This window comes from Ischnura elegans, assembly GCF_921293095.1.
Source record: "Ischnura elegans chromosome 13 unlocalized genomic scaffold, ioIscEleg1.1 SUPER_13_unloc_3, whole genome shotgun sequence".
NCBI classification, from domain to species: Eukaryota; Metazoa; Arthropoda; class Insecta; order Odonata; family Coenagrionidae; genus Ischnura; species Ischnura elegans.
Window position 1 is genome coordinate 6,258,729 of NW_025791659.1, and position 13,212 is coordinate 6,271,940.

Below are 13,212 nucleotides of genomic sequence, written 5' to 3' on the forward strand. Positions count from 1 at the left end.
GACAAGTGCAACAATTGAAATTCACCAAAGACAAAATATTAACAGGGACAACGGCTACCCAATCAGCAACGTTTGGAAGAGAGTTCTGACCAATCAGCGCACAGAAGGAGATCGGCCAGTGCTATATAGGACGGCAAAAAATGAAAACTTCTCACCTTCGACCTGAAGACGGAAGCAGGATGGCTTCCGAAACTGTTGTCAACCATAAACGACAGACGCGGCTGGAGAACCCGGAAATTAGCAGTCATCGTTAACGTCATTTCGTTTATCGTCACATTTTTCAGGAGCGGTAAGTGACGTTACACGAGGACTCACTAGTATGTGCTTGAGACTGTGATTTTGTGTTTTGTTTTCTTTTTTCTTCAGGGAATTTCGGGAGTATAAGCATGACAATCCCAAGCGCGGGAGAGCCGTGATTGTCAACTTCAATGAATTCTACGAATCGGAGCTTTTGAGGAAAGGGTCGGAGAAGGATGTGGAAAGACTGACAGATGTCCTGGAGAACGGATTGGGCTTCGAAGTGGTCAAGTGGAAAACGGAAAACATGGAACGAGATGACCTCCTACAAATGGTCGCGGAAGGTTAGTGTCACAGGCAGTGAGGTCATAGGGTGGTTTCCTATTTTTTTATATTGCCTAAATCGAAAGATTGACCTTTGACCTCACCATCTCCTTCAGTCTTTCGTCCTGGCCATCTCTCTCAATAATCGTACTAATAAGCGGTTTGCAGGAAAATATACACTAATTAAAATCCTTCATCTCAGAGATGTTGTGCAGTGGAACTTGGTTATAACGTCATCAAAAGGACCAGAAGATTTTTAATGTTATACCGTGGCTAGTCCCGGTACACTTAAATAAACAGTTGAGATGATTGCGGACCCCGTAAGGACACAACCACAGAAATTTAATGTCTGAAAACTGTAGGAATATGGGAAATAAATTGAAACTCATTGGTTAAATTATTAGAAATTTTTATTCCTGACTTACTACCATTGGCATTGATGCGTGCCGGGAGCATGAGCTTGTATTTCCGCTCTTCTGCGGCCGCGTTAAATTCCTTTCAGCACATTTTTAATTCATAATATCTAATTCTTCAGGTGAGAAATCGCCTCATGCTAAATATTTCAGGATTAATGTATGGGAATCGAAGAGAGAAGCTGCAATAAATTTAACGGCAAATTCCGGCGGAGAAATCACTACGGTGCGCGATATTAAGTAGATGCGTTATGCCAATTGACCTTGGAATCGTAATGAGATAGAGCAAATGAACGTCGGCAGCATTAAAGAATGAAGGCTTAGCCTTTAATACAGTGGAACTTGGTTATAACATCATCAAAGGGACCAGAAGATTTTTAACGTTATATCCGAGTGACGTTATAAAAAAGCAGCCTTAAATCTGATTGTGAGTGAAAGGACAAAGTAAAAACGCAAATGTTCTGCTTTATACAACACTGTTTATTGAAATCTACTCGTACAATGGAGTATGTCCGGACACCAATTAAACAAAAGAGTTGCATCCCGTCACCAGCTCAACGTCCAGCTTGTGACCTGTTTTTGCTTTTGATGTTTCTACACATGGTTTCTATGAACTTTGAGACATAATACAATCACACTACCACTTTTGCAACCTAAGAATCGCAAAATTTTTGACGCCATACCCAAGCGTTGCAATATTTGTTGACGATATAAACAGGTTTTCGTACAACATAAAATAAATACACCAAAGAATGAAGTTCGCCATGAAAAAATATTTGACTTAGCCGGGATTCGAACCCGGATCTCCCGATTGCCGGTCAGGCGTGCTACCAGTTACACCACCAACTTTGCACCCGTGCACGTGACTGCGTACAAAGTCACTTGTTCCTTCAGTGCTTTGAAAATCGTCGCCGCAGACCAGCGGAAAATAAGGGTTTTTCTCCCCGACAGTGGCTTAGTAAGCACGACCCTCGCCACATGTGCCACAGTGTGGACTTGTGACGTCAACATCTTGTTCGGTAAAACCCATCCCGAAGTTCGCTCTGAGAAGATGGCTTGGTGGTGTAACTGGTAGCACGCCTGACCGGCAATCAGGAGATCCGGGTTCGAATCCCGGCTAAGTCAAATATTTTTTCATGGCGAACTTCATCCTTTGGTGTATTTAACTTTGCACCCGTGCGCGTGACTGCGTACAAAGTCACTTGTTCCTTCAGTGCTTTGAACAACATAAAATGTTCAATTTTGGCTGGTCTGCATAAAATGTGACGTTAAACCCGAGTTGACGTTACAGCCGATGCCGTTGTGACCAAGTTCCACTGTATATGTCCTTGTTTCCCTCGTAGTAATGCATAATATTATAATTTCAAACCTCTATCTCAGTATTTTGTTAAAGTTATTAGTTTTAAGTTACCTCTCCACACAAACGACATTTTAAAACCGACAGCGTATATACATGCGCCGATTAAGTTTTATATTTTGTAAACTGTCTGGTTGGGGTGAGTTTTTGACTCACTGGTTCTGCATTTGGAAACGAGCCTTCAGCGCAGCCGACGTGACAAAGGTGTTTCATCACCTTCGATCTGAAGATGCTGTTGTCTGTTGTCAACAAAAGCCAACGGTTGCGGTGAGATTCAGAACAAAATGCTGATATCATTTGATAAACGCCGCAAAAATCTTCGACAACGAGCTCCGATACTTTTCTCAAGTTTTATGCCAAGTATATTTCATTCATTTTTTTGCATATTGAGCATCACGGTCCGTACGACTCGCGGCTCAAACCATTCCCTGGCTTGGCCCGCAGTCCCATAATAGGGTTGTTTCCTTTTTTTTTATATTGCCTAAATTGAAAGATTAATACTCCTGGAGTACGTATATCACCCTTTTAGATTTTTAAATGACGATATCTATTTTTTGCGATTTTATGAAAAGTGAAAATTTTCAGGCGAGGGAAAACGCGAGGACTAAGTATGAATGCCGGGAAAAGCCTGTGGGACGTCTGGCTGCCTCTGTGTGAGGCCACCTGGGTGCGTGGCTATTAACGCCGCTACGATGCAGGCTGCTTGTTGCCTAGCATGGCGGTAGTTAAGAGTATCCTGCTAGCAGGTAGCGCTTGGCTTAAAAAAGGTTTATTAATACCTTGTCAAACGAAGAAAACTTCCGACCATAGCCAGTTTTAATAGGAGATTATTAAGACATGTTTCCCTTAGCTCTGCGCCTCATGCATGCATTGGTAACGTCAGACGATGTATAACTCCTATCCTCTCGTGTAGAAACTAGGTCCCTGTGACGTCACGTGGAGCGGGATCGTATGGGCGCCAATCTGGCCTTTTTCAAATGAGGATAAAATTGACCATTGCCATTAGTATAAACTGGGAATTCTAAAAGCAAATAATTTGTATATTATGAATTCACTAATGGTGGGTAAGGAATCGCAATCGCAATGCCTTTCGTTTTCTTTGATGAAGGAAACTACCCTATTAGCAGTGCTGGAATTCACTTCCCTTAACTTTTTTAGGAGTGAAATATTACTGTTTGTGTTTTTTATTGCTTGTTATTATGTACATTTCGTTACAAAAATTTTAGTTTTGGTTACGAATGCTACGAAGTTACACTATGTGCCAGTCGTATTTTGCCTTTTTTATTCTCCACGGCTGAAATTCTCCTACATATCCTCTGAGAGAGCTTTCAAACAAAAGGGTTCATGAGTAGGGCAAGAATCGCATGCGACGGTGCATTTGAAGATAGAATCGGAACTCTTTCCACCATTATGGGACGTTGCATTCACTGAAGCTATTATTTTAAATTTTGGATCCAGATCCAGTGTCTTCCGCGACTTTGGATCCGATGTATCCGATGAGGGGCAATATCCGTGGATATTTGGATCCGAGGTATCCGATCCGACCATCCCTACTATCTCTAAAACCTTACTATAGTGAACCTCCATTCTTCAAATTGCCCAAATTTTGGTCCCCACCGTTACGATATAAAGAGGTTTTACTGTATATCTTGGTGCTTGAAGGGGGGTGGGGAGTAAGGTGGAGAGTGGGGTTTGGGTGATGAGAAGTGAGGATATTGAAGGGTGGGGGGGGGGGGGAAGGGTTGTTTTTAGGGTCTCAAACTGAGGCAGGGTGAGGGGGAAGAAAAGAAAGGTTCCAGGATGGGTGAGGGTACTTAGCACTCATTCACTGTCTTCTTTCGGGTTGTGGTCGTCCGTATGGAGTCCTCGCACAGATGATCTTCTCCTCCTGGGTAGTTGACCCCGTGTCCTTCTTCTACTGTTCTTCTGTGGTGTGAAAGTGGGGGTGTAGTGTGGAAAGGTTTTGTAGGACAATTTTAAAAAACCTTTGGATATGCAGGCGGTCCCCGACTTTCGTACACAATGCGTTCCCGAAAACTTGTACGAAAGTCAAATGTACGAAAGTCGAACCATTGACTTCCATACTAGTTAGGGGTTATGTTCAATAAGAGCGGAATAAATGTACTAAAACCTTTTTTCATGCATTTTATTTCAATTCACTAAATTTTAATAATATGTTAATAAAATTCCTCAAATCATCTAATTTCTTTGGAAAATACGCAGAAACTGTAAATAAAAGTTAAAAAAAAACAAGAACTCCGTTGGCTATTGAGTGAAACTTCCTCTTGCCGTTTAAGTTGACATTCTACTTATTACGTCCACTATAAATAAAAAGACATATTAAGATGCATAACAAAATGTAATTGTTGAACCCGCACTCTGGGTACCTTTCAATTTTCACACCAGAATTCGACATTCGGCAGGTGGCATTCGTGATCGCGTATATTTCGCATGTTATTCAAAAAAGACAAAAGACAAACTGAATTCGGGTGATATTTCGTGCAATGTCGCAATAGCGTTGCTGAAGGTGTACTTGCATTAAACGGCACTCAAACGAAAAAACACAATTAGAAAGAAGATCTTACTAGTTTTATTGAAAGCTATTTGATGATGTCTAGTCAACTTATTTTGAAAAATATCTTCAATGAAGGCTTTCTTTTTCTCTTGATGAAGGAGCCCTATGCAGGCAGTCTCTGTCCCAAATAAATCACCTAGATTAGAGTCAACTACCAACAATTCCCTTCATTGTAAACGTTCGTATTGTTTGCATATACTGCCATTTGAAGCAATTGAATGTTGGGATGCGCAATAAGCATTGTGGGAATTTCAAAGAAATACAGACCAATGTCCGAAAGTCCGAATTTAGCGTATGGAAGTCAAGTAAAAGGTATCAATTTTGAACGTTCGAAAGTGCGAATTGTATGAAAGTCGAGGACCGCCTGTAGTAACGTATTTTTTCGGGGTCAACTGTGATGGTTGGGACTCTAGGGTCCAAATTCAGATGTGTCAAGAAAAAAAAAGGGGGGGGGGGGCGGCTGGGAATGACTTTTGGCATTTCATGGGAGATCCCTATTCTGTATGTGTCTGTGTTTTTGATATTGTATCGCCAGGAATGGTGAGGGGTAATGAAAAAGATTTTCGTTCATCAATGAATTGTTCCCCTGTTTTAACTTTTGGATTTCTAAGATTTCCAACGAGTCTAATTTTTTCCCTTTTATTTCGGTGTGGAGTATTTCTAAGTGAAAGTTACAATGATGATCATTTTCCTAGAGATGTTTTGCCACCATTGATCGGTCGTCCCCTTTTCTGAAAGCTCGTTCGTGTTCTTTACCCCTGATTGTGAAACTACGGCCAGTTTGTCCCACGTACGCCGCATTGCATGAACCACATGAAACTTTGTACACCCCACTTCTTTTAATTATTTCCGTTTTCTCTTTTGTATTTGACAGAATTCTACCTATATTAATCGGTGTATGGAACGAAACTCTGTATTTTTCCTTCTGAATGAGTTTTGCTATGCGGTACGATAGGGAAAATAAATCTATAAGTGGAAGTATTGCAATGTGTCATTTCAATAATATTACGAACTTCCACCACATCATGCCTACCAGCATACAAGATATGGTAGTTAGCCTGCTTATGGGACACTGTCATGTAATGAGACATATGCACCTGCTGGGGATAACAGACTCAGGTGCAGATGGTGTGAGATGGGAGAAGAAACAACCACCCATCTAATATGCGAGTGCCCCGCAGTCATGAGGACTCGATATAGACACCTGGGCTCACCTTTTATAGAGCCCAAGGAGGTAAGAGATCTTCCCATTACGGACCTTTTGTCCTTCGCTAAGGACATTGGCCTCTTTGGGTGATCCATTATCGGTGGTTGGCACAATGGACCTACAGGTCTAAGTGCCCTGGGAGTTGATCCCCCACCACAACAACAAATCTACAACCTTTCTCGGGATTCCCACCGGGTTAATGTTTTTAAAACGGCCAACGTTTCAAGTACCGTCTCGGCACTCATCATCAGGGCTGAATATCGAATAAATCAACATTGAGCCCTGATGATGAGTGCCGAGACGGTACTTGAAACGTTGGCCGTTCTAAAAACATTAACCCGGTGGGAATCCCGAGAAAAGTTTACCCACATTATTCGCCGGGAAAGCATAAAATCATATTTAACAAATCTACAATCCCCCGCTGCTTTCACTTCTACTATTTCCTTCTTCTCCTGTTTGGCCTTGATTGCCCAATCAAGGCCAAACATTTCATTAATGACGGGGAGAGGCGGCACCAATAATCGGAAAACACGGGTAATCCAATTTTTACTTTTATTTGTTGTAATTTTTACAACTTACCCAAATCAAACAATCTTTTATTACCTACGTGCATCGTCTATTATTTTAGATTGCTTTCTAGAATTGTTAAGAGCACTTTCTCTCCGACCGCCGATGGTTCCGTAGATCATTTGTTAACCGTAGATGGTCCCTAATACATATTTTGTTTTCAAATGCTATTGATTTTCATCTCTTGATTATTAGTTAATGTCCAAGTTTCAGATCCATAGAGTACTACCAACTGCATTATAGTCTTGTATAGTTTTGACTTTTTTTTTTCCTTGACAGCATCCTACTTTTCAGCCAAGATTTATCCCGTTGGCATACATCAACTGGGATTTAAATCGACCATTTGATTTAAAGCGATCCATTATCAATTATTATTATTATTAATATAATTATTATCATTATCGGATTAGGGCTCCTACTCAAACAAAATTATAAAATTCATGGTTTTTTCCAGGTTTTCACGTTCTAAATGTCATCAAATTCACGGTTTGTAGGTAAACCATTTTAGGCTGAAATATTGATCATGTAACAATCATCCGTCAAACGTCCCACTGCTGTTGCAACCCGGGCAACTTGTGCGAGACGTGACTACGTGTTGTGTTGCCTGACAGTGTAGTTTTCCAATGTTGAGCAATGGTTTTGAAGCGTTCGTGCAAACCAATTTTCTGAATCCTTGATCTCTGTGCCATGGATGTGTGGTTTTAGAACATTAATAATACGAGTACAACCATATTACGTATCTCCGCTAAAAAGATCACGAACTGGCGAAGAAAGCTCTCAATGAGTCTGGGAAGCACTCTAAAATAACGGATTAACTGTATGAATAATAATAGATTGTTTGTTTTGGGTAAATTAAGAATTAAGTTCAGAGTACTGTAACTGTTGACACCCAACAGTAACTGTTGAAGTGCAACCGTAACTGTAGAAAACCCAACGGTAACTGTAGAAGATCCAACAGTAATTGTTGAAATTTAACAGTTACTGTAGAGGATCCAACAGTAACTGTTAAAATCCAACAGTTTTTTCGCTAAGGGTTGTTTTGGGTAAATTAAGAACATCGCAAGATTGTGCTACCGGACAAGGTGGTATGGACTGCTGAGCTTATTGTGCGACTAGCAGTCCAGGTTGTGCGCATGGTGCCACAGCCGGAGGGCAAAGCCCAAACTTTGAACACGAGAGGTGTTTGCTCCACCACCTTGTCCTATAAAGCCACCACCACATACCACCTAACACCTTGTCCGGTAAACAACATACCACCTAACACCTTGTCCGGAACATACCACCTTGTCCGGTAAAGTCCACAAATTTCCACGGGGGAGAATGACGCCTCGGTAGCTTAACTGGCTAAAGCACTCGGCCGGAAATCGAGGGATCCGGGTTCGAATCCCGGTCAAGGCGAATGATTTTTCCTCTGTGGATTTTTAGCACAATTTGTGCATTGCGGGTGACTCCGTAAAAAATTATCACCGTGGCTAGTCCCGGTGTACTTAAATTAGAAAATGAATAATGATAAATCATACACTCCGACTAATATGGCATGCAATTTCAAACAGATTACTTAAATAAACATTGCAAGAATTTAAGAGAAAGTTTGGGTTATGCGTGTTTTCCGATTATTCACGCGGTCTCTCCCCTTCTTTAGCACGGATAATCGAGAGTGTACTGTAGTTATTTTAGATTACTTTGAGGATGGGAAGGAACCGGAGATTTCGTCCCACTAGGGCTTGTTTACACTGTTACCATCCTTAGCAAAAAAAGTGTTGAAATTTCAACAATTAATTGGCACTACTGTTGAGTCCAACGGTAGCTGTTGAGTCCAACGGTAACCGGCAGTGGCAGAGGATTTTTAGAGACTGCCCGATCCCTGCTTGAATGTTGTGTGGAGGGCATTTCAAGCGCAACACTCCGTCCATTGGATGGGACGTTAAGCCGTGGTCCCCTTGGCACCTTTCGTTTAAGAGCAGGCTAATGCCGACGCTGGGTTTCTCTCCACCCTTCCTTCCACACCCTTCCCTCATGGCGCAAATGACCTCAGCTGTCGGTCGCCTCCTCCAAATACCATACCATACCCAACGGTAACTGTTGGGTCCAACAGTAACTGTTGAATTCAACAGTAACGGCTGAATTAGTCAATAACTGTTGGATTTATTAGTTACTGTTAGAGTTAACAGTTATTGCTAGTTTTAACAGTCACTGTTAGTTTGAACAATTACTTTTTAGTTTTAACAGTGATCCCAAATTGCCATGGAATTCAACAGTTACCGTTGGACTCTGCATTTACTGTTGGATTCAACAGTAGTTATTTTAGATTACTTTGAGGATGGGAAGGAACCGGAGATTTCGTCCCACTAGGGCTTGTTTACACTGTTACCACCCTTAGCGAAAAATCTGTTGAAATTTCAACAATTAATTGGGACTACTGTTGAGTCCAACGGTAACTGTTGAATTCCACAGTAACGGCTGAATTAGTCAATAACTGTTGGATTTATTAGTTACTGTTAGAATTAACAGTTATTGCTAGTTTTAACAGTTACTGTTAGTTTGAACAGCTACTGTTGGTTTTAACAGTGGTCCCAAATTACTGTGGAATTCAACAGTTACCGTTGGACTCAGCATTTACTGTTGGATTCAACGGTAGTTATTTTAGATTACTTTGAGGATGGGAAGGAACCGGAGATTTCGTCCCACTAGGGCTTGTTTACACTGTTACCATGGTCAGCCCGGATTATCGGGAGTAAGCTGTAGTTTCGCAAGAGTGACAGCGGTCCCACTCAACCGTGAAAACCTTAAAACCGTGAATAAGCCGTCAATTTCGTCTCTTCATCATCATGATCACTGGTCAACAATCCTAGGATTGGTTTGACACAGCTCTCCACTCAGTTCTCCTATCAGCTAATCTTTTCACTCCTACGTATTTCTTCTCTTTCACATCTCTCTTTAATTGTTCCATGTATTTTGTCCGAGGTCTTCCTTTTCCATTCTTGCCTTCCACTTGTGTCCTTCGACGATTGTCTTCATCAGGCCATCCTGTCTCAAGATGTGGCCTATAAGGTTGTTCCGTCTTCTTATTAAGGTTTTCATGAGGCTTCTCTTCTCTCCTACCCTTCTTAGGACTTCCTCGTTACTAACTCGGTCGATCCATTTGATTTTCATCGTTCTTATGTAGCACCACATTTCAAAGGCCTCTATCCTTGCTTTCTCCGCTGCGGTCATTGTCCATGCCTCACTTCCGTATAGGAGCATACTCCAGATGTAGGTTCTTATGAATTGTTTCTTTACTTCCATATTTAAGTTTCCCGCTGTAAGCAGGTCTCTCTTTTGGTGGAATGCTCTCTTCGCCTGGGCTATTCTGCTGATAATTTCTTTCTTGCTTCTCCCGTCACTAGTTATCTTGCTTCCCAAATAACAGAATTCATCCACCTCTATCAGTTTTTGCCTCCCTATTTTAATGTTGGTCTTGACTTCTTCTCTTCTGCTGCATACTAAGATCTTGGTGTTCTTCGTGCTTATTTTCAGTTGATATCAACTCATTACCCTACCCATATTAGCCAGAATATTTTTCAAATCCTTCTCTGTTTCTGCTATAACGACTATGTCATCGGCAAATCTTAGCATGCTAATTTTTTCTCCATGGATATTCACTCCCAATTCCTTTTCTTTGATTTCATTAATGGCTTTCTCAATGTAAACGTTGAAAATTATGGGTGACACTGTACAGCCTTGTCGCACTCCTTTCTTAATTCTTGCATCTTCACAGCTGGGCCCTGATTTTATCACGGCTACTTGGTTTTTGCAATTTCGTCTATCGTTAAAAATCCTGGAAATATCCGTGAATTTCGTCATAAAACCTTAGAAATCTCTCAAACTTGATTGTAGGACTACGATAGACGGGTTAAAAGAAAAAAAAAACGATATTTCAATCATGTTTCATGGTCATTCACGTGCAGATACTGTCCTCGCATTTACCTGCGCACGTGTATTCGAAAGCGAAACTATTAATTGGTCCATGTGTGCCGTGACTGCGCATTCACCTTAAGCCTGCGATTGGAAGATGTTAACCCTGGCAAAAAGAATCAGACCCTACTTCTTCACTTCCCTGCCACCCTGCTCTCTCCATTTTCCCACTCACACCCTTTTAGCCGGACATGAATTTTGCTAACGATAGGTGACGTCATAAGAGATGGCACTTTCATTGCTGCATTTGCTTTCAAGGCATCTGTTGCGTTTGTTACATTTTTAGTTAACGTGCTGCCGATGATTGTTACGTGATCAATATTTCTGTCTAAAACGCCCCATCTGCAAACCGTGAATTTGATGACATTTAGACAGTGATAACCTGGAGGAAAAACCATGTATTTTATAATGTAGTTAGAGTGGGAAGCCTGTATAATGCATTATAATATTTTATAGGCTGCAAAATTCTCACTCTTCAAAGCATTTATTCTTGTGAAATTGCAATAGCTTCCAAATCAATTTCTAATTCTCCTTCACTAACACTGGGAGGGTTAAACTGGTCCCTATACTCTTGTATCATAATTATTTCCCTGCGTGCGCACTTTGCTCACAATTCTAGCCGCTGAAGAGGTGGTATGTAAACTTACCGCCAGCTAGCCCCTTACCGGCTACATATATAATCCAGTTCAAAATTGAGGGGGACGGTGGAACGGTTTTTAAAAAGCGGAAAAAAGTTCATAGAAAAAGCAGTTTCGCGAGAAGAAATACTTTGAAAGGCGAGAAATTACGTAATGCATTATTATGATTGTTGCGTGATCAATATTTCTGCCTAAAAGTCATGAGAGATGGCACTGTCATTGCTGCGTTTGCATTCTAGACATCTGTCTCGTTTGTTAAATTTGCAGTTAACGTGCGGCCGAGGATTGTCACGTGATCTATATTTCTGCCTAAAACACCGTATATACAAACCGTGAATTCGCTGACATTTTGACAGTGAAAACCTGGAAAAAACCGTGAATTTTATAATGTACAGTGGAACCTCGTTAAAGCGAGTACGGGCTATAGCGACACCCCCGCTATTACGAGAGATAGCCGATGCACCGTCAATTGACCCTATAATAAGCGTGTTAAAAATTCGTTTTTACGAGACCCTTTCGGTGTTGGCTCTCGCCATAGCGAGGGTTTCACCGCCGGAAGACTTTCATCAAGACTCCTTAACCTCTGTAATTGCTAGCGATCTGTTAGAAATGAAGTTAATGGAGTGCTCAGTCTCAAATTTATGTGGTAAACTGTTGTTCGATAAATATAATGATTGACGAAACAATGCTTTGCATGGTTTTTATTCAGTGCGGCGCTTATAAATTGTTTGAATAGTTAGTCGTTATTTGAGTAAGGAAATCTAGTGATGCAAAAAAACATCGCCTTTCGTCTGGATTTATGCTTACGTTTATCGGATAGATGCTTATCTGTCGCCGCACCACTCCTGTTCATCTGTTCGCAAGAGGTATATTGGCTATTATTTGCTCCACCTCCGGTAAAGCCACAATTCGCTATAGCGAGTGTTTATTAGTGCGTCGTGGGGTGTCGTTATATCGAGGTTGCACTGTACTTAAGAGCGGGAACCCTGAGTGAGATGATGCCCCATTGATGAAATGTGTTTCTTCCGAATGCCCCTCTCATTTCTGTCTCTCTCATATCTGTTGCAGAGGCCAAGCGAGAGGACCACAAGAATTCCGACTGCTTTCTCATGGTGCTGATGACTCATGGCACAAGGGGACAAGTCCTCCAGGTATATTTCCCACACCTACACGTACAATCGGATTCAAAAGTATTGCAACAAATGGAGCGGTGCCACTTTCGCCGCAGTTTGGAAATCGAGTTTCGGCATTTTCTATTGCACCAGCGGGAGGGAAATTTGAACAACATTCCCACCTCCCGTAACATTTTTATAACAACATCGTTAAATTGAAGTGTATGCGGGATATGTGCAATGTTTAATACCACATAATTTATGCAGCTCCTGCTAGATAATACATCTACGTCCAGAACGTCAATTTATCTTCTCTCGTAAGTTGGCCGATCCGTTGAAGTATATTATAATAATAATAATAATAATAATAATGATGATGATGATTTATTCGACGTTAAACACAATGCAATGCAAAGTCTTCGTCAAAGTCAATGAAATACTAGAGGTAGATAGTACAATTCTGAGTACTGCATTCAAGAAATTCATTCATAGAGTAGAAAGCTTGGCTACATATCCATAGGTGGAGACAACGCTTAAACTTGGGTAATGAACAGTCTCTGGCCTCTCGGGGTAGGTGGTTGAAAAGGCACAGCTCTATATGGTCAAAAGACTTGCTTGTTGTTGAAAGCCTACATTGAGGCTGAATGAGATTATTTTTTAGCCTAGTGTTATGATGGTGAACGTCACTACCAGTTTTATGGCTGTCCAGGTTCATTTTTACATTTATAAGACATTTAAATATATATTGACCATACAATGTCATTATGCCTAGCTCCTTGAATAGAGGTTTACAATGTTCCATAGCTTTTGAATTCGTAATGATTCTAA

The 13,212-nt window shown here is 41.1% G+C and overlaps 1 protein-coding gene and 1 non-coding gene across 2 annotated transcripts in view; both read left to right on the forward strand.

Moving 5' to 3' along the window:
• LOC124172795 (caspase-3-like) overlaps positions 1 to 13,212 on the forward strand; it is a 71,564-nt gene that overhangs the window by 19,624 nt on the left and 38,728 nt on the right. The window contains exons 3-4 of the mRNA XM_046552280.1: positions 367 to 581; positions 12,341 to 12,423. Coding sequence (XP_046408236.1) covers positions 367 to 581; positions 12,341 to 12,423 — 298 coding nt within the window. The remainder of the gene's footprint in view (positions 1 to 366; positions 582 to 12,340; positions 12,424 to 13,212) is intronic.
• Positions 2,028 to 2,099, forward strand: Trnaa-ggc. Its single transcript has one exon. It is a non-coding gene; the product is annotated as a tRNA-Ala (tRNA).